We start from the raw sequence: 21,781 nt of genomic DNA on the forward strand, positions 1-21,781 counted from the left end.
ATGCACCAAGCTGGTGGCGTTTATTATGCAGATGTACAGAAAGACAGAATGGAGTAATGGCTTTTCTCTGCAAAAAGAGACAGAACATGCACTGTGTAAGCTGTATGACATCGAGTTACGATCTCATGAGGTGAGTTTCTGCCCTCAGGGGAAGCATGTGCCCGCACAGTCACGGAGAAGCCTGCTTTCCTTCTGTCAGGCTCTCAAGAGCTGTAAGAGCAGACTCAGAACTGGTGATTAGTACTATTCTGTTACAGTAACTTCAGAGGTCTTTTCTTGTACTTCTGAAGAAAATTCCACTCTCATGGAATAGCATCTCATGATCTCTTCTAGTGCATGGAGTTATAATTTGAATAAATAATTATGGATTCTTAAATTTGTATGTGGACAGGGCACCATGCAGGAATAAAAGATTCATTTTCAGCTTTTTACTGCACTCTTTATGGCCTGAAAGCAAATGGTCTGGAGTACTTGGTTCTAGTTTGCTGCAGTATTCTTCTTTCAGAAGTGAGCTTTGGCTTAACCTTGCCTCTGACTACTGGAGGGTCTGTGAGGAGACCTCCACGTTCTCTGCCAGGATGAGACAGTGACAATGTTTGTTGTTTGCTAGAGCAATCTTCCCCATTTGTCCAGCACAGCACCTCTTCCTCTGATGATCTCCTGGCAGACAGTAAGGCCCAGTCAGGGGGGCTCATTTTGTTCTTGGAACTTTTTGTGACAAAAGGTCCTGTCTGGGAGCTGATGGCTCTTCCTTACAGAATCTGAGGTACTGGCATATGACTGTTACTTGAGGGTAACAGCCTGAGTCCTACAGTTAACTCTGTTACTTTTCAGCACCACCTTGCAAACAAACAAAAAAATCCCTGCACTAATTGAGTCTATTTTTTTCCTCAAGACAGAAAAGCATATTCAAAACTTTCCAAGCCAAAAACCAAAACTGAGCAGCAAAAAAAAAAACAAAACAAAAAACAAACTTCTAGAGCTGTGTGCTTAAAAACATTTTACTTCTAGGACATCATTCTAACACAGTCTGGGGAGTGGTTTCTACAACTCCAAGATCTAAAGTAAAAGCTCAGCATCCTTATAACCATATTGCAGCTGGTAAAATGGTGATACTGAGGCGATGCTTGCATGAGTTTGTAGAGTAGAGCTGGGAACAGACCAAAGGTGAAGTCATATCCAGAGTGGTACCTACTAATCACACTGCTTCTTCTAATAAAGCCGTTGCTAGCCTCCTGGTAGCAATGTCTGCCTGCAACACTGGAGGGTACTGGGGCACTCGTATTTCTAGAACCTGTTACAGCAAAAAATAAAGGTGATGATAGTGCAGAATTAGTTCACTGTGCCAACAGAACAAAAGTGCCAAGTTCACAAGTAATTACATTCTTTATTTACAACAAGCTTAGCCACACAACATGTTTTAAATAACACAAAACAACTGCTGTGCTTTGTTTGAAATGGAAAAATGGTTTAATCCAGGAAATATTGCCAGCGTCACTATGGATACACATCTGTTGGACAAAAATACTTACGGCAAAGATTTTTTATTTTAGAACAGCTATTTCTGTGCTTGAAAAATACTTTCTCAAATTATGTACATCTCCAATACTTTATTTGTGAGAATACAAAGTGGGAAATAGAAGGCAATCCATACAGACATAGAGCACAGAGATAAAATGGAAATATTCAGTAGAAGAAAAATATGAGTGAATCACCTTCTCAAAGTGCTTTTTCTTACAAAATGAAAATCTGATTTCTGTCTGTACGTCAGAGATACTCAGAGATACTCAGCAATGTTATGGACTCTTCAATACCAGAATTTGTTACTTCTGTCTGGGTCAGAGCCAGAGTTGAGCTAAAGGTGAGAAACAGGCAAATACAGCCTTCCAGCCTCTCTTGTTTTCCTGACAAACTAGTTGAGGAAAAATATACTGTTCTGGGTTTTTTAATCATCCCCTTTTAATGTTCTCTTTAAAGCCTTTAAGCTTTAAATATCAAATTCACTTTGCTAAATAAAAGCATTAAAGTGATTTGTCATGCTGCCTCCCAGCTTCATGAACATTGAAATTTCAGTAGCACTACTAAACTTTTAACATCTTCCTTCTTCTGTAAATTGTCTCGCAACCACTCTTCTTTTGATCCAAATAGATCAGGGTATTTCAGCTGTGACTCCACAAAACTTAGTTTTCCCAAATAAAGTACTGAAACGGCGTTTGGTTCTGGGCTTTTGCTAAGAGCCCCGCAGAAAAGTCTCTCGTTCATCTAGCTTTGGTAAAGGGATGTTACCTGATAGAAAACACAAAGAAAGTTGTGTGAGACCAGCTGTAAGGTACCTTCTGGGGAGTACAAATGAGCACGAAAGTGCTTCTCCAGTTTATTCTAAGTATGTACAGGCAGTTTGAACTTCCTGAGCAAGTAAGGAAAATAAGTTGTCTGATTTCCTGTAAATAATTGCTTAATATGCAGTAACTTTACAGTAAGGTTAGCTTCCTTACTGCTTTTGGACCAACAGATTGCAGTTTGGTTTTTTTCAGATGGCTTCAGTTATTTATTTTAGTACTTCCTGATTGCTAGCTAATATTTTTGAAAGTAAATGCAGCTATGGCAGGTTACATTACTCAGGTTAATTCAAGTAAAATTAAGAGGTTTTTATAAGCAAGACAATACCTGGTGGGGCTACAAAATATTCCTCTACTTTCTCTCTGGCATTTTTCAGCAGCTCTTTCGTGCAGTTGCCTTCTGTAACGTCATCTTCTCTGAGATACAGACACCTGAAGGACAAAGATTACTAGCCTGTCTTTAAGCTATGCTAGGAATATGAAGGGTGGCTTATACCTAAACCTGGTTTTGGTCTTAAGCAAGCAGTAAGACAAGTATTGAAACATTTGGCAGCAACTAAGAATGTCACCGATGAACATTTGGGGAGCAGCGTGTGCAGATCGTTCATGACAAGTAAGACACACAAAGGAACTGGAGTACACCTTTGCTATGCTTACACGCCAAGGTCACGGGTGCCAGTGGCATCTTCCTTCCACAGAAAACCATGATAAGAGTTTTCTGTAAGCAAAGGGACCAAATGCATAAGCAGGGTGATTCCCAGGGGAAAAAAAAAAAAAAAGTTACAAATGCAAACAGTTTGACACATTAGCAGTTAAAAGCAGGCTGCTGACTGTGGTTCGTTACCTGTCCTCCAGGACAGAATCCATCGGCTCTACGCCCTCGGTGTTCACTTCATGGAGCTGATCAGCAAACTGTATGGCTTTCTGCAGCCGCCCCACGCCCTCTGCATCGCGGAAATCAACCAAGGCCAGCCGCTCCAGGTGATCCAGCACTTCCACCGTCACTTTTTGCTGTTCAGAGACAAATACGGACAAGAAAGGCAAAGGTGAAAAAGCTTAGTGTAGTGCTACTTCTCTTTTTTTTTAACCAAAAATTGGTTACATGACAAAGCCCCGAGCTTATGTCTGCTGGGATACACTGACTACTTGTACTTTCTTGGAAAATTAACTTTAATCGAACTCGTATTTTCTCCTCCTTCTGACCTCCTGCCTGGCGAAGGGCAGACCGGAGCTGGCGCTCGTTCCGGTGCCTGGACCCGGGGCGGAGGGGGCCGGCAGCCGCGTCCGGGGCCCCACAGGTACCTCCTGAGGGCGCTGCCCCACCTGCCGCCACGCCGAGCGCCGGCGCACCGGGGAGACGACCGGGGAGACCCCCGGGGGGACCCGCAGCGGCAGCCGCCCCTCGGCAGCCCCCCAGAGCCGGGCCGCGGCGGGCACCGTGCGGAGCCGCTGGGCGAGGAACGACCCCCGCATCCCGCGCTAACGGCACCGCCCCGCGGCGTCACCCCCCGCGCCGGAAGCGCGTCATAGCGGCGGCGCGGGCGGCACGGCCCGGTGACAGGGCGCGGGGGCGCGCTCGGCAGCCGCCATGAACAGCGTGGGCGAGGCGTGCACGGAGCTGAAGCGCGAGTACGACCAGTGCTTCAACCGCTGGTTCGCCGAGAAGTTCCTCAAGGGCGAGAGCGCCGGGGACCCCTGCGGGCAGCTCTTCAAGCGCTACCAGCTCTGCGTGCAGGTGCGTGGCCGCTGGCGTGGTGCGCGGGGACCCGCACCCCAAGGGTTCTCCCGCCGGGCCGCTTCTCCTTAGCGCTCTCCTGGTAGCCCCGCAGCTGCGCGGCCCCGGATCGTCTCGTCTCCTGTTTCTCCCGCTCAGGACGTTAATACGTTAGCGGTGTCTCAGTGCATTTTTCTCGTTACGCCCGCTGGTTTGGTGGGTGCAGTACAGTTACGTGATAGGATCCGGACTGCAGCTCAGCACGAGTTCTCGGTTCCTACTTGAGCATCTCTAACGTTGAAACTGTACCCAAACCAGTCTTAAGACTGCTTTTTCTAGATTGTGTTTTGTACCAAAGGTTACATCACTTAGCGCTATAATGCTGTGTCAAGTTTAATTTTTTGTTTTGTTTTCTTTTCAGAAAGCAATCAAGGAAAAGGACATACCTATTGAAGGCCTGGAGTTCATGGGCGGAAGCAAAGGAAAAACTGAAAACTCCTCTTGACCTCAGCTGTATGGGTGGCGTCACGTAGCCGTTGGACTAAGCAACACCTCCAGGCATGAGACTAGATGGCACCTGGGTCAGACCTTTGTTAAGCTGCTTTCTAGGAAGGAGGGAATCTTCTCTGCTTGTAGAAACAAACAGCCACAAAAAAAAGACTGGAACATGTGGTAACTACTGCCTCCTTTTCAATGAATTTTGGTGGTGGTTCAGCATCTAACAGCTGAAAAGCCGTTTGAACTAATGTCCTACTGATTGTACTCTAGTGCTTACGGGAGTGGGCTGAGATCGCTTTGTGACTGATTTCTCTTGCTTATTTATATAACACTTGGAAGTGTTTAAAAAGAGTATGAAGGAGGTTGATTTACTTTGTCTCGTCTCTATGCTGCTGAATTTTGGTGGAAGAAGTTTTGTTTTGTATGATCCTGAATGCTATGGGCTAAAGCATTGTTTTGTATCAGCAACAAATATGATATAAAAATACTCTATTGGACCTGCAATAACTTGGCTAAAACCAAGGTTATATTTTTTTTCAAGTCGATAACTGTCCAGTAGGATCCGATTGTGACCTCTAGGAGGGACAGAGGTGGCCTGCAACAGAAGCTGAAGATAACATTTTTAGTGCAGAGGCTACTTCCTCAGCCTTTTTTGAGGTACTGAAACAATCTTGAACTTGAATTCTCTCTCCTTTAGCATTATGCATTCCTGCAGTAAAGCTGCAGTGCAGGCCTGTCCGTCCTTTTCCACAGTACCACAAGCACCAGGCTGGCCACTGTCACTCTTAGATGTTTACTTGTGGTAGTTAAAGTGTGTGTTGAGTGAGGGAAACATTGGGTTGAAGCTTGATAGCTGGTAATGTTAAAAGCCCCAGCTGCTGCTTGGGGGTCTCGCCTCGTGAAGCTGCTCCTGAGCTGTGTACTTTACACCTAGGAAAGCAAATGGAAGTCATTTGTGCTGCCTTGTAAAAAAGATCAGGAACTGCAGCAAGCTGGGGCTGTTGTTCCCTGCCTCCAGCGATGGCCTAAACACGTCAGCTGGGGCGCAGTCAGGTCGCCTGGGCTTGCCGGGCTCCTGTTCTCAGGTGCATTAGACAGTGAGTGCAATGTCAGCGCAGGGGTTAAGCATAGCACTTACTTAAAAAACAGTAAGCTATGGGAAAGGTCTTTCTAAAAGCACATAAACAGCATTTTGGGGTCTGTAGCTCTTTTTTTTTAACGAGTAACATACAGCCACTTTGCTTTTTTATGATCTTCATGTAGGAATAAATGTAGTGCTATTTTGTCAGTTTGCTTTGAAACAACTGCGCCCATCAGTGCCTTGTTCTGTGTTTTTAACACAGAAAAGCTTGTCTTAGCAGTCATTTTGCTACTAAGTGGATGAAATAAATTGCATTGAACCATGGGGAGGAGTGTCCTGCAGTGCCCGCTTTGAGATTCTCACTCGCCATCCGTCACTCTTCCCAGCAGCAAGATGCCAAGTCAGCTGCTGCACTCTTCCCTTTGGGAGAAACACTGTTAATGACAGTGAAGACATTGGCCTCACTTTCATACCATGCAAAAAAAAAATAATAGAAGGTGCAGAAGGACTTGGGAAACGGTTGTCTTGCAGAGAGGAAAAACCTTCAAAATTAACATTGTACTGGAACAGACTCAGGGCTTTGGAACTGGCTGATAACTACAGGAGATAATTAAGCTCTTCTAGGTGAAGGCAGTGTACATTATACAGACATACGCAGCAGAGCAAAAATTGTGTTTTCATTTGTAACACCTGTATGAGAGACTTTGTACAAGCGGACTGCAGCTTTATGAAAAAGGAGAGAGCAAAATACATGCCAATATACTAGAAAGCTTGAGAGCTGAAGATTAACATTGTGAAGGCACACAGAGCTTAATTAAAACTCTCTGTCACAAGGGGCCAAGAGAAAATTGTCTTTGTGACTGTTAATAAATATTGCAATTGCTGATTTTGGAGAATGTGCTTCAGAATACTGAATTTTAATCTACAGTATTAGCCTGATACCTGTTAATGTGGGTGTGAGCTGTGGGTTTACAGTCACCATTTAAACCTGACAAAGAGAACATTAAATTAAGTAACGTCCTATGTGAATGCAACCCTGTTGTCAGTGTTATCGGATACAGAAGCAAGTATTAACATTCAGGCAGTCAAACCTCCTTGCTCCTGCACTGTATCCTCTGGAAAGCCTCAATGTTTTAAGCAAACACTGAACTAAAGAACTTCTAAGGATTCAGATTAACAAAAGAGTCAGATCCTAAATTCAAGTTCAGAGTTGTTTATTTAAAGGACCTCCACACAAGTACAGACAGAGGCCACAACACCACTTAGCTTCATCGTAGAAGGAATGTGGAGTTTCTTCAGTGATGGTTCCCTTAACGATGGTTCCCACTCAACATTCTGGTCCACGACAGGAAGAGCCTAAGTTCTGGCTGTGGTCAGGATCTCAGTTTTCATCTTCATAACCGGTTGGGAGAGCATTAACATGGGGGTTGTGGAATAGAGTTTTGTTCCCATCACCCCAGGGGAAAGGCTGTTGAAAGAAGATAGAAAATAAGCCCATGGCAGCTGACTGAAAGATGTGTACAGCACAGGAAATCAACAGCAAAATGGACCTGAGCATCACACAGCTTGATGGGCTGATGAATTAAGCAAGGTGGCATCTGATCGTGGCCTGTAGGAAGCAAGAACTGGAAAACAGTCGCCCTTAATCGGGAGCCACTGTCTCTAGACAACAAGATATCTGCTCTTGCTTAAACATCCACTGTGCCACACTGTGAGGACCTCAGTTTTGAGAATTTGCCATCGCCTCTGTTAGCTTTTAGATCTGTATTAGTACAGCAGCTCTAGGACTGGGATGTTTTCAGTGAGACAGCAGCAGGGTTACTCGGGGTTGGGAAGGCCTGTGAATACAACGGGCACTTCACCTGAGCTGTGAGAAACTTGCTGCCTCAGAAACAAAGCCATGAGTTAAGACCACAGCTACGTACACAGCACCTCACGCAGTGGACAAAGCAAGAGACGCTGCACTAATCTCGGCAGTGACGGCTAATAAGAGGGCCTTTACACAGAGCAGGCAAACGTACCTTGGTCCTGATCCGGAGGTGAGCGTAAGGAACAAACTCGGGTCTCTCATGCTCGTGCTGTGCTTTCAAGTAGCAGTTCAGCATGCAAACACCAACCCCGGGCAGAGCCACAACGAAGGTCAGGAGCTTCCACAGGCGGGCTAGTGGGAAGCGTTACAGGAATCAGAGCAATGCTCACCGCTTCCATTAGCGGTAGCGGCCTGACAGCACGTTAACTGCAATTAGTACGTTAACGAGGACTCGGGCTCCATGGCCCTCGCCAGAGCGCGGGTCCCCCTCCCCATTTTTAACAGAGAGACGAGAGCGCTCCCCTCCCTCGCGGGGACCCTGGACTGGCAGCCCAGGGCACAGCCCCACCCAGGGCTCGCAACGCCAGGGCCCTCCTGGGCGCCCCCGTTCCGCGGCGCAGCCCCGCTCGACGCAAAGGGCAGCGGCTGTCAAGGGCAGCGCCGCGCCGCCCGCGGGCCTCGGCTACGCCCTCGCCCCGACACCTCCGTTACCTCCGCCGCCTTCGTGGGCCGCGGCCGACATGCTCCGCCCCGGCAGGGAGCGCGGGGCGGCGGCGCCGAGCAGCAGCCGGGAGACCCTTCCGAGCGCCGCCATCCCCCCAGCGTCCGCGGCGCCCACCGGAACCGGAACCGACGGCGGCCGGCAGGGGACAGAGCGGCTGCGCGCCCTGCCGCTCGCCAGACCCGAGCATGCGCACTCCGCACCCACCGCGAGCCTGACCTTGAGCGGCAGCGGGCTGAGGCTGCCCGGCTGCGCATGCGCCGCTTTTGAGAGGCGGGAAAGGGAGGCACCGTTAGTGACGTAGGCGTCGCGGTGTGGCCTTAAAGGAGGGGAGTGGGCGCCATCTTGGTACTGAGGGAGAGGGGTAGTGTCGAGGGTTGGGCCGTGGTTGCGTTGTGAGCAGTCCCGGTGCTGAGGGGATGAGGAAGATGTGGGAGAGGGCCGAAGGGCTCCTCAGGTGGGGCTAAGCTGGTCTGGTCTGGAGCTGAGGCAACCAGGAGGGGAGTGAAGGAGCCTGGTGTTCTGGAGGGGGCTGCGGAGGGGCACAAGGGCCCTCAGGTGCAGAGAAGGGGGTCTGTAGTGGGGTGGTTTCCACTGGGTGTTGAAGGGCAGTGCAGACACTGTGACCACACAACTCTCCAGAGCAGAAGGAAAGATACTATCTATGGCATTGTATGCAGAGGAAATTCTGGAGGAGCATTTCCCAGGGTGGATGTCTATGAGTGAGTTTCAGAGACTATATTCAGTGTAGGTGGCTTGGGAGATTTGTGTAGATTTGTGTAGATTTTCCTGGGAGTGAAGGGATTGCACTGCTCTATTTTGAGTTTCTTGTATGCAACAGCAGAGAAGGGCTGTTAGAGTTGTTCATGTGACTTTTTCACATTAGGAACCAATCCTATCCTGGGATATAAAAACTGTTTCAATCATGACAGTAAAAAGATGTTTCTCATTAATGAAATGCAATTTTGTAACTGCTGATGTGTTTTTAATTATGTGGATTCCTGGGATGGTTCTGCTGAAATAATAATATCACTTGAATAAACACAGTATCTCCATTTAAAAAAAAAAGCATAATTAATTTGCAAATATCTAGATGCTATTTTATTGTAATTATTTACTGGAGCCTGATGGTTGGCTATTTGGCCTTCGGTAGAGTTCGTGTAGATGGAGAGTGCATCTCCAGACACTTAAAACTCTGCAGTCAAAATGAGAGGACTGCTGGAGAGGCTGAAACAGACAGAGTGGGAAAGCAGAGAAACCGGGTTTTTGGGCAGGGATAGTGGTAAGGTCTGGTCTGCGAGCAAATGACGATGAAAGGATTGTATTTTCCTCTTAAAATGGTATGTTTGTTCAGGAAAGGAGGAGGCTTGTCTGTCATGTAAAGTAGGCATCTGTGAAAGGTAAAGAGTTGCTCAGTCCTCGTTTGGGATCACGTTATTATGCCGTGCTGCTCTGGCCAGGCTCACATTTCAACTTCGTCCAGTGAAACTGATAATTTCTCTATGAAATGTTACCAAAGCAAGTGGTATGGCTGGGTTGCTGTGACAGCATGGTTGTTCGATGGTAGGGAATCTATTTTTGCTGCTGAGGAGCGTAACTTCTTTTCCCTTTTTCACTTGGACTAGAGCTCTATGTCCAAATTTACTGTGTAGCACATAGGAATGGGAAGATGGCTGGGATCTTGGAAAGCTACTGTGAAACATACCTTAGCATAAAAATATTGCTCAGTTGTTTGTTTACCATATCTTTGCAGTGTAAACTGTTAAGAAGTACTTTGGTTTGTTTGTTACTATCTTTTTAAGGTCACAATTATATCTATTCCAGCAATTTGCTTTCATATTATTTCATTTAATAAATCATTTTAAGAACAGTCCTGCTTCCATGCTGAAAGAAGCTATTCCCTGGTGTCATTGTGTGTACCTATGGATGTGTTCTGTCTTTATTGATGTGATGCAGTTTGTACAGTGCAGCCCTGAAACCACGGTAGCTCACTGTGTGCACACGCCTGCTTTGCTGAATGAGGTTGGGGATGTTATGTTAAAAGTTGTTCACGTTGGAGGTACATTTTGCCTTTCTCTACCTGCATCCTTTGGATTCAGGCTTATGAGATATGTAGTATCAGACTTTTGAAAAGGAATTTGCATGCGTTCCAAACAAAAGATGCAAGAATTATTTTGTATAATATTAAGTGATGAAACTAAGATCAAGTTCTGCACCCTAAAGCAAATTACAGTGTTGTTTTTATAGCAGGAGCTGTGTAAACAAAACTACTCTTGTATGTAGCAAAAAGAACTGTAAGTAAGCAACAGACATTAATGTTTACACATGAGGAAAAAAAATCAGCAAAATAAGAAGCAAACTTCTGTCTAGGATCAGGAAAGAAGCATAAAGCAGCACTCTCTAAAATAGAATTTCTGAGCTGTGCTGCTGCTGTAGCCTCAAAAGACAACGTGCAGGCATTCAGCAGGAGGTGGGAGCAGCCAAGGTGTGCTTCTCCCTAATTCTCCCTGACACCCGCACTCCTCTGACAGTCTTGAAAATGCTCTTCAGGGAAGAAAATGTTCACAGAGAGCAGTATGTAGTAGTGGCAGCTCTTAGCATAACTGCCCCAGGTTAAGAGACACTCCTTGTGAGTGCTTCTTCCACCCATGGAGCTTCAGGGCAGAGAGCAACCGAAAAGGGGGTTCAGGTCTGTGCTGAACCTGAGTATGGTGACAGTTTAATTACAGTCTGAGTTAAAGATTTGAAATGAGACTTTCTTAGGCTTTATCATCCCAACATCTGCGATTAATCTCCGTATTAGGTGTGTCAGGAGGCTAATGTATCTGATTCACCTCTTCTTTAAAGGTGGTGTAAATTACAAGTGACTGCTGGAAGACACAAGGGGTTCCATGTGAAAAACATCTCATTGAGATAGACAGGTATTTGAAGAAACCTAGATATTTTTTAAAATGTTGTGTGGAATGTTTTGATACAGTTGTATGAAGTATGTTTAACTATGCAATATGTAATGGTTATTGTCACTGTGATGATTGCGGTCATCCTGACAGCATGTGTTTCTACAAAGAGATGGGGAAAATACCAGTGAGTGAACAGACGACGCTGCTGCTGGCTCAGTAGCTCTGTCTGGGTTATTGACCTGTGGCGTGGGAACCCCGTCTTGCACTCACTGGTATGCACTAAGTTATGCTACAAAGTTAGCTCTGAAAAAGTAAAAAACCAAAGTGCTGGTAGCTAGTCCCTTTGAGAAGAGTGTTTTCAGTGTGGTAGTGGGACAGGTGGAGGTCAGGCTGCACTCCTGTAGTCTGGCTTGGCTACCCAGTAAACGTCTCCTGCTGGGTTTGCAGCAGGGATGTGCAGCACTGGATTTGAACGCTTTGGATTGTATTACTGTTCAGTTTAATAAAATTTGAGTGATTGCAGTGAGCTGGTGTTCAGTAGAGGTGGAGTTTACTACATAAGCTGAAAAATAATGTTTATAGCACAAAAGAAAGCTTGGGTTTCTATGTACTAAGCATAGAAATGCTTGTGGACACGGGAAGCTTTAGCCATCAGGTAATGGCTCTAAAAGTGAGTTTTGAGATAAGGAGGTTCCACTAATTCAAAAAGAGGCTACTTTCCAAAGACTTGTCTTTCACCTTTCTTATTTTTCCTAGCTGCAGTGGTGGGTAGCGGCGAGAAGAGGACACAGGTAGCAGCATGAATCACTGCTGAGATGTGATTTATATCCGTCAGCTGGGGCCGAAGGCTCTCGGAGCAATGCCGGACTGGCCCGCCTGGTGGCAAACTGCTTTCACTGGAAGTGCCTCTCCGTTTAGGAGGTTTGTGAACAGCAAATGAGCTCACAGGGATTTCAGACTGTAATCTCTGCATTTTCAAGTTTTTAAGGACCTGCTCATCCTTCTCGAATAGCAATGTTTCATCCCTCAGATACTGTCTTAACAAACGTGGAGTTCGCGCTGCAGAGATAGAGCCTGTGTCTCAAACTTCAGAGTTTCTGGGGGGGGTTCTTCATCCTCTCCCTGTAGTCCTGGAACTGCAGAAATCAATATTCTGCCATCTGTAAATCCTTTGTTCCCCTTTACACCAGGGCTTTATAAGCTGTGTAAGTGAGGGACGGAGGGGGGAAGAGGGCGTTGAGAGCACCATTGTCCCTTCTCTCGGGAATGATCTGGAAGTACTATGCAAATCTTCATTTGAAGACCCTGGGAACTGGGGGAGGGCTTTAGCTGCGAGCGCAGTAGGAGGGGAGCTCTGCATCTCTTGCTCACACCCTCCTGCCTAGTGCAAGTAGCTGGGAAATGTTTTTTGAACTGGCAGAAGAGACGTTTTGAGCTTCATGTGTTTCTGTGAGGCTTTGCACTCCTTATGTCTCCTGCTTTGTGCTTTTTTTTTTTCCTACTACTTCTAAATGTTTGCATAAGAATTGGGTAGGGGAGAGATCTAAGAGCTGCTATTAGCCTTGATGAAGCTAGAGTGGTGCAGGGTGCAGCACCCCTCCTGCCTTCCTGCCTCGCACCCTGGAGTCTCCCACCAAGCAGTGGTGCAGCTCCAGTGATGCTAACGCACGTACAGCCCGGCTGCTGGTGTTAGCAAGCAAATTATTCAGCTGGCCAGGAGTAGTGGAGTGAAATAGTTTGCAGTTTTCAAATTATCACCTTGTAGCCAGGTCTTAAAAAGCCTCCTCTTATAGGGGCAAAGACTCACAGAGCAGTACCTGCTTTAGGAAACCCTGCGATCTGTCCTGGCTTGGTTCAGCACTCTGTGTCACCTGTTTTGTATTAGGGCAGGGTCACACTAACTGCCAGTTTCCTGGAAGCTGTGTAGGGTCCTTCTTAGGCCTCATGGAAGGGGAAATATCCTGACTGTAGCGACACATGGGTGAGCAGGACAGCGAGGGAGGGAGAGTACAGATTCATATCTGGGCATTTTTGTGTTTTTAAGCTACTGTAAAGGCGGTCATAGTATTTTTGATTTTCTGGCCTTAATTTTCATGGCATCAGTCCCCTTGTTTATATTTCAAACTTTGAGGGATTTTGTGTTCCAACAAACCAAAAATTACTTTTGAACAATGACAGCCCTGGAAAATGCATTGCTATATTCTCCCTCCTGGGCTGCTGAGAAGATGTAGCCTTTGAAAAATCTCACCCTCTGTCAAAGCCATAGGAACACCTGCCATGAGACCCGATTCTGTTACCTCCCACGTTATATCCAAAGCAATGTAAAACACTAGTGTTTTGTTCTGCAAGTACTTTCTTGCTTTGTAGAGGGAAAGTGCATCACAAGCATACTCTCGTGCACAATTGTGTCTAAATCTGCTCTCATTTTTTTCATGTGTAACTCTAGAGTGACTGAGCTGGCTTGGGTGAACGTCCCCTGGAACCACGCTAGCTGGAAACCAGCCTGGACATGCCCTCTCGCTCCTGTAAGTGCTCCCAGCTACCTGTGCACACTCACACATCCATGTAGATGCCTTTCTGAGTACACTTGTTTGCATGTGGGCTGGTGTATGAATGCACATTCTGCTCACTCGCTCTTCACATGCATGCAAACACGCAGGCATTCTCGAGTGCACACATCCATTCCCTTTCTCTCATATACATTTGCACACATACACAGACCTTTTTGAAAGCTCCCGTTTTCAGAAAGGTTTTATTTATAGGTCCTGCCTGGTTGTGAATGTGAAAGGGAGAAAGCCCCTCAGAGGGTTCCTTTCATGTGTAAATCAGCCTAGGCTGAGAGCATTGGGGTCACTGAGAGGAGGATTTCACTCTTAATTACTCGGAGAGAAAGCAGGCAGGGGACTTTCTCAAACTAATAGGGTTGTTCTCTGCTGGGGAAAGCAGCTTGAGACGCCCAAGTTTCTCTTGCATCAGACTTCGGGCTGTGATTCACAGGCCTCTTCTGCCGGTATCAAGAGCTGGTGTGTATGTGGCGCTTGGAACAAACAGTTCAGCTTCCAAACCGGCTTACTTACTAAAGATGGTTATGTTTGTTCTGATAGTTGGGTGTTCTTTGGAGACCAGTGGAAGAACTGGCCTAGTTTGCTTTATTTTTATGCCACTTTTACTGAAAAATTATGTTACTCTTTGCTGTGTGTATCTGTGACTCCATCTGAGGATCTCTGTATTCTTCTAGACCTGGAAGCTCCTACCTCTCAGCCAAGTAGAAAAATGTTATTGTCTAGAGATTAGTCCAGTGAGCAGGGCTCTGAACTTGGACTTAAAACCACCACTGAATTCCCAGTTCAGCCATTGAATGCCTTTGTGACTTTTGACAAGCGACTCATCACCCTGTGCATAGCTGTGAGACAGCATAATCTTCTCTTTAGAATGGAGCTGTAAGAATAAAAGTCAATATGTAATGTGATACTCCTGGTAATAAGGCTTCGAATGCCAAGGTAAGTGTGGGTGATGAGCATGTCTGAAGAGGTGTGTCTTTTTCCAGGAATGCAGTGCAAGCACATGGATTCCTCTGCTGAAGCATCATTGTCACCTTTCAGCCATCGACACAAAACTGAATCTGTAAATCTCTGCAGAGATGGGAACAGCCCAGTCACAAGCCACTTAGTTCCCTACAGGAACCGCAGGCCCTGCTTGTACAACCGCACACTAATACACAGTGCAGCTGCAAAGTTGTGGGGAAGAGAGAGGTCTGTGTTGTCAAGGGCACATGCACATACAAGCAAGTATATTTTTTCGCTTCAGTTGACTCAGTTAAATTTACATCTTCTAATCTATATCTCCTTTTCATATGGCCTCTGCTTTTCTGGATAGAAAATAAACACTTTGAGGGCTGAACATTCCCAACCTGTGCACATAGAGCCCTCGGGAGATCTGATACAGGATTCTGGAAGCTGTGTTAGTTCAACTTCCTTGGAAAGGCAGAGGTTTTAGTCCGGGAGCACCTATTTGAGGAAGCTCACAGTAGTGGTGGGGGCCATCAGCAGATGAGGTCAGCAGTCTGAAGTGTCTGCAGAGGTCAGAGAGAAATGAATGGGTCATTTCTTTTGCAAATAAAGAGCTGCAGCCTGGAGCAGCCTTAGCAGAGCCCAGCATGTGGGTCCAGGCTGTTTCTTTCATGAGCTGATGGAAAAGGGGCCCAAAAGGACTTCCCTGATGGAGTTCTGTCCCAGCCTTTGTTATCTCTGCCTCCCGCAGCATGCGTGGGGCATAGAATATGGATTGGGGGTTATCCTGGCTACCAGCACAGTCAAGAGGATGAAGGCTTTATGGCTGCGCAGAAAACCTAAGGCTGCAGGGTATCCTTATTGCCATTCCACAAGGAAAATCTTGTTTTAAGATGTAAACACATGTTTCTTTCTGCTTTAGTGCTCCTTTTTACCCAACCTACACTAAAATGAGTAAATCAAAGGGCTGCTTTAAAATAATGCCCGAAACTGAGTAACAGGAATTAAAAAACCTGCATTCTATTCTTCATTCTGGTGGTAAATTGTTAGTTACTTTGGCAAAGCTCTATGAATGTCTTGTGCCTCATGCCTCACTTTTTCTGTGAAACACTGAAGAATAGTAGTGTATTCATTTTTGTAAAATGTTTTGAGGATTTAGGGTACAAAGTGCTTTGTGTATGTGAAGTGTTGCTGTTAGTACCACCATCTGTCAATGAAATAACTGTTTTTGTCTGCTTTTTATGCAACAGTGTTACTTTATCTGAATTGTTGATTTAGAATTAATTTTCTGTTATATAAACAATGTCAGTTCTGCCTTGCCATTTGCTCTTTTGCTTCTTTGCAGACCACCAGGGAACTTCTGCTGTGATATTGTAATGGGAGGTGGAGACACCTCGAGGAGAAGGTCGAAACAGACAACAGCAATTACAGTCAATAACATCTATGACTTGAGAAAATCTTGCCTCAGTTACAGGTTTGTGTGTAATCTGTGCATGCCATCTTTCCTATGTACAAGTATTTAAAGTAAAGCAGGGCATGGAAATAACTGTTTCCCTTGTAGGCGCTCTAGGAACAGCTTCCTGTTATTATTGTCTTTTCACAGCCTCAGATAGAGTAGGGCAGGGTGGAGGTTTTAAGGGGAAGGCAACTAAAGTTGGAGTAACTGTGCTCAGAGGTTTTCCTCACTGCTGTGATGTTGCAGCTGTGACAAGCACCTAGAAGTTAGAACAGTCCTGGGACTGCCAGAACTTGCACTAAAGAGGAAAATGAACTTAGGTTTAGATTTTATTTTTCAACCTCTGCTATGTGTGAAGGATTAGGTTTTTTTATGGCTTTTATCTCCATTTTCCTTTAGAAACCTCAGGAGGAATGTCTACCTTTCAAATCTATTTTGATGTGTTTTAAATGCATGATATGGAGCACAGCCACTCTCAATAGGAAAGAGGACATAAAATTCTTCAGAGGGGTAAGCATGTTCTTTATTTCCTAGAAGCATCAGCAAGGTTTACACCACTTTGTGTAAGAAGAGCCGCAACAGAAGATGAATGTTTGAGGGCTCTGCGACAGTTTCGTGTCTGGGGTAAGGCTGAGGTTAGCCACGGAGCCTGTGTCCAGGCAGTAATTTGACAGCAGACATGGGCACACAGTAATGCAGTCTGTGAAAATCATAGAAGCCTGCTGAGTTATTGTGAGCTGGAGGAGCTTTTCTGTTTGTGGGCACATGGGTCTGCCTGCCTCACATTGTGAAGACATAACTGAGACATAAAGGAGGCTGGCAAATTGCAGAACACTGATGGAAGGGGGAACAAGGGGCAGAAGAAGAAAAGTTAAGAGTTTGTAGACAAAGGGCTCAAGCCTAGTTGTGAATTCCTAGTAGGTAGTTGGTCTTTAAATGAAGGCATTTGTCAAGTAACATACTGATTTAATGTGGGAATGGGATAGATATCTGCGAAGGCTTTTGCACCCTATTTGCAGTGTGATTACTGATGTTAACAGAGAAAGTGCTTTTACTGTCTACCAAGATGTGCACTTGTTCACCTACTATAAACTATATAGGGCAGGCAGTATAGATGACATCATAGAAAGTGAGACATGAATGACTCTGTGGGGTATGGGCATATAATGTCCCCACAGATTGTGACTCATTGCAGATTAGGCATATAACTTGTGTACCCCACCATTCCATGAGCATTAATTGTTGGATTATTCAGGGCCTGGCATCAGCAGCACTTTGCTGTACCTGGCTGATGCTCTATGTCCCCTGTCCCACAGACCCACTCCTATCCTACCTGGGCAAGGCACCCTACTCAGCACTGGCTGAGCACCCTACGAGCAGCGGCTTTCTTGGACCCCACTTTATCTCCTTTCACTGCCCTGGCACCTCAGTGTTGTGATGCAGTTGCTTGGTTGTTCTCAGGAGTGGCTGTGATCAGACTGCACGTCCACGCTGTGCCCATCACTGAACTGATGGAACAGATGCGTTCCACAGCACAGCCAGCAGCTCCTCTCTGGTCCGTGTGTATCTGCTTTTTGTGCCTGGACTCAGGTAGGGAATGTGACAGGCTCTGCACGGCAAGTTGGTAGGCAGGCCCCCTATGCTTCCCCAGTACCCTACCACAGCTCTAGCTGATGCACAGGATTGTATTATTTTGAGATTGGTGCCTCATTTCAAATTTATTTTTCTTTTAAACTTTCAAATTGCCTCTTGAGCCTTGAACCATTCCCATACTGGAGCCTTGAAAATTAATTGCGAAGGACTTAAAAGTTGCCGATAGATACGTGCAAAAACTAGCTACATGGTTGGCCATTCCTGTAAATCATTGGACTCTTAATAAATTTAATTCTGGGCTTTTGCTTAAAAGCCCTCTCCCAAACTGGACACAAGACAATGGACACCAGCAGGCACAGCTCCCAGTGACTAGGATATTGTCACATATCCAAAAGCCTGGTGGGAGGAGCAGACATTAGTTCTGAATTCATCCTGGCAGGGAGATTCAGCTGAGAGAGGAGGAAAAGAAGGTCAGAGGCAGCTCCAAGGAAACGGCTTTGGTTTAAAATATTTCATTAGAGTTTTCACATTGGAAATATAAAGTACAGGAATACAATTGGTTGGCAGAGGAACCACATTTAGTAACAATCCTGTATGCATTCAGTACTCTGTACAGAAGAAGACAAAATATATCCCTGGCCATCTCAGTAAAGTTACTGGTTCGTCTTGTAAATGTGACTTTTTTTTCCAAAATAGCTTACATAATCTGGAGATGTCTGTTTATCAATATTGATAAAATTGTTCTTTTTCCAGTAGACCATTGCTCTCTGCTGTAGCCAGGCAGCCTTTGCAGGGCAGACTAGCTTTATTGAAGCAGTGTATCGTGTCAGTCCAGCTGGGAACACTATTGGGATGCTCACCTCACATTGTTTTCATTCCCCTCTGTGTCTGTCTTTGATTTTTTTTCTGGTGTAACTCGATAAGATCATCACGGTCACCCTTTTCCAAAGGGTTAGTCTTCCCCCTGTTGATCTGACAAGCTGTTTTTTTTAAGATAGTTCTCACCTGCCACTTGAGCTTTGTCACCTCAGGATGTTTTGCCTCCTCATGCAGGCTGGGTTGGGAGTTTGGACTGGCGCGCATACCTGCAAGATCCAGCCAATGCAGGGTTGTGGCAAATGTCACCAATGAGGAGGTAGGAAATTGATGCCAGTTTGGCTCGTCTGCTTTCTTCTTTTGGGACATAGCTTGACCAAACAACTGAGCAGTTGAAATGTCGCAGAGGAGTATGTGGTGTGGATAGATTTCTTTAATGGGAAGTGAGGATTAGTTTACATTTGTGTTTTTCTGTTTTAAGTTATAGGTGAAAACTGAGGGGCTTTGTAGTTACATCCCAGTGGCAGTTTTAAATTTACTCTGGCTTATAGGTGTTTCCCAACAGACTGGCAAAACAAAAGCATGCAAACAATTCCCTGCAAAGGTCATTCCTGACTAGACCCTGAAACAGCTGAAGTACAGATTGTCAATCTTCTGCACTACCAGCCCTGTGACATGTTTGTACCCAGGTTCTTTTGTCAGCACTTCAAATAACTTTTTATATTCTCCTCTGACTGTGCTGGGCAGCATGTTGTCAGTGCCCTCGTTGCACCAGCTGACTTTGCAACCTCTTCCCCCTGTCCTACAGGTTTGTCTGCCTGTGTTCAAGGTCTGCCTTGATATGGTGGAGTGTAACCTGGGATTGGAGTGCTGTGAAAAGAGCTCTGTGCCAAAGAGCTGAGAGAAGCCTGCTGGGGCTTCCCCACTTCCCTTGGGAGCCATGGTACAGAGCTGCCCTTGTCCTCGGTCCTTGTCTGGGGTAGGCTGTAGGGGTGTGTCTGTCTGGCTGTGGACCTCGCTGATCCTGACGCTGACTTGACTTTCTGGCTTGGCCCCAGACCCGGCTCATCCCTGTGGGCTTGTCTGACAGTCACTGGGCTCCCGGCTAAATGTGGTTACTGTCACTGGACCTGCTCTGCTCTTCTTGCTTGGTCACTGTGGCACTGTGCCCCTCGACGCTGAGGTCCTGTCTCTGGCCGACTCACCTTTGCTGCCTGTGCTCCCCAAGCTCCTCTGCAGCAGCTCCACTGCCCTGCTCCTGGCATCGGCTGCAGCTTTCTAGACACAGCATCTCCATCTGTCTGAGAACTCGGATATTGTGGGCTTATTGCTGTGACAGATAAAGATGTGGCATTTTCTTTGCTTCCCTTCATTTCCAACTTCTGGAAAACACAAAACGAGGTCTATTGGCAGGAGCTTGGCCTGCCAAGAAAACAGCCGGCAGGAGGAGCTCTCTAGACATTTCGCTGGATCATTTTCGGGCAGTCATAGCTGCATATTTCAAGGGCATTGCTTAGATCTACTTTCTTGGGACTTCCTTGCAGACAAACCAGCAGAAGACAGGGCAGAATCATGGCATTGCCACTGAGCACCTCTGATTTTTATTTGTCTTTTTGGGGACTTCTCTAGTTCCTTTTCCCACCATGACATCTTTCTCTGTCATTGTTTCAGAAACTTGAAGTGCTCCTGAAGATGCTAGGGATTCTTTTTGGTCCCTGGAAGAGGCCAAGTGTTTAATCTTCCAAGAAAGCTAGTGTAAGATTTTATGGACAGCATCCTAACCACAAAGTAAAGATTTAGAAAGCAATGCTTGTTTTTGCATAGGAAGATATCCTCCTGGATTCCTTGTGACCTCCAAGGGGACCTGTAAGCAAAGGAGTTCTGAAATGTGTCAGTACCACTCTGAACATTGGCTTGATAAAGTTATTCAAGTAGTTCTGGTAGACAGTTCATCTTTTTCTTTTGTAAGAAGCAGGTATGGAGGACAGTAGTCAGTCTTTCGCACAGCACTGTGTTCTCATTAGTTAGGCGCAAAATATCAGCCTGCTTCTTAACACCCATCCTGCATCCCTGAATTGCCTGACCCCCATGGCCAAGCCTCTGCACTGCCTTTAAAAAAGAATTAAGTTTTTTTTTAATGTGGTGAATTCTCTACTTCTGTAAATCTGGTCCTCATTTAGTTACCTAAATGGAAACTAGGTGCTCTCGGGTCTTGAATGTTGCTATAATAATTATTTTGATTCTGAATGTGCCAGAAACTATTCTAATGCATATCAGTGTAAATTAAGTCAATAGAGATTCTTCAAATTTATCCCGGTGTTCAAGAGAATGGAATTCATGCACTTCAATTTACAGCTTATTAAGTGATCAGAATTAATGAACTTGCAACAACCTTTTTTTCTGTTCTTGTTTACACGTTTTCTTCCTATTCACTCCTAATGTACATGATTTAGAAAAAGCAGAGAGTTGAAAAGGCAGTGTGTGGGTCAGATATGTCCCATGGAGCACACCATTGTGCTTCCAGCTTTAATCGTATTTGCAAAGCCGCTGTGTAGAAATGGCACTGTCTGACTCAGTTGATGCACAGAAACCCAGCTCAACTTTTTCAGAACCTTCTCTGCGTTCTGAAAGCAAGAAAAGTATTTGTACTGAGGAACAGGGAAGGTGTTCTTCAGAGTCACTGGGGGATAATAGATATACAACAATTCCTCCTTTTTTTTGAGAGTAATTTTTCAGTGTAGTACCGTATTTCATTCTGGAGATTCGGAATTATGCAAGCCATTGGATCCACCTTTCCTTTTTTTTCTGAAATTTGGAAGTCACTTGGGATGTCACGAAGAAAACCTCACATAAACCCTCTTTTTCTCAAGACCAACTGAAGGTTATCCCACTATGGTTCATTCAAATCAAAGTTGGAATGACAAAAGGTTTCCTTTGGTTTTTCATAATATTTAAGGCTAAACTTGCGAGGCTGCATGCTCATCTGGACATCATTTCTTTCTGACTTTGTGGAATGGGACATCTTCTAAATGCTTCATCTGAAGAATTGCAAAAAATTCAGAGACTTCCTATTATTAGTGTGAGAGAGAACAGTAATTTGTGAAAATACTAAGAAATCAAAAAGGGAAAAATAGGGGAGCAGCAGTAATTTAGATACTGCTGCGTTTGTAGATGAAGCACCCACATACCAATACCTTTATCTCATCTCTGTCTATCACTCTCGAAAAGTTATCAGGTGAGCACACTGAAAGATCTGTCACCAGATAAATACAGGGCTTGTATGCAACCTCTGCAGAACTGGAGAAGAATGAGGAGTTAGAAGGAGTTTCCTTCCAGAGTTAGAA

General features: G+C 45.4%; 3 protein-coding genes across 3 annotated transcripts; 1 reads left to right on the plus strand and 2 right to left on the minus strand.

Annotated features, from left to right (window-relative positions):
- Positions 1-1,367: 1,367 nt before the first annotated feature.
- GATC (glutamyl-tRNA amidotransferase subunit C) lies at positions 1,368-3,812 on the minus strand. The gene is made up of 4 exons (XM_086761779.1): positions 3,543-3,812; positions 3,184-3,350; positions 2,668-2,771; positions 1,368-2,286 (listed from the first exon to the last, which is right to left on the minus strand). The coding sequence occupies exons 1-4, from the start codon at positions 3,810-3,812 to the stop codon at positions 2,231-2,233; spliced, it is 597 nt and encodes a 198-aa protein (XP_086617905.1). The 3' UTR covers positions 1,368-2,230.
- A 63-nt stretch (positions 3,813-3,875) lies between these two features.
- On the plus strand, positions 3,876-6,518 carry TRIAP1 (TP53 regulated inhibitor of apoptosis 1). The gene is made up of 2 exons (XM_010115739.2): positions 3,876-4,074; positions 4,475-6,518. Exons 1-2 carry the CDS (start codon positions 3,928-3,930, stop codon positions 4,556-4,558), a joined length of 231 nt encoding a protein of 76 aa, XP_010114041.1. The 5' UTR covers positions 3,876-3,927; the 3' UTR covers positions 4,559-6,518.
- A 311-nt stretch (positions 6,519-6,829) lies between these two features.
- Positions 6,830-8,313, minus strand: COX6A1 (cytochrome c oxidase subunit 6A1). Its single transcript, XM_086761455.1, has 3 exons — positions 8,154-8,313; positions 7,654-7,793; positions 6,830-7,100 (listed from the first exon to the last, which is right to left on the minus strand). Exons 1-3 carry the CDS (start codon positions 8,254-8,256, stop codon positions 7,014-7,016), a joined length of 330 nt encoding a protein of 109 aa, XP_086617581.1. The 5' UTR covers positions 8,257-8,313; the 3' UTR covers positions 6,830-7,013.
- Positions 8,314-21,781: the final 13,468 nt, after the last annotated feature.

The sequence above is a fragment of the Chlamydotis macqueenii genome, chromosome 17 (genome assembly GCF_036417535.1).
Source record: "Chlamydotis macqueenii isolate bChlMac1 chromosome 17, bChlMac1.mat, whole genome shotgun sequence".
Taxonomy (NCBI): Eukaryota; Metazoa; Chordata; class Aves; order Otidiformes; family Otididae; genus Chlamydotis; species Chlamydotis macqueenii.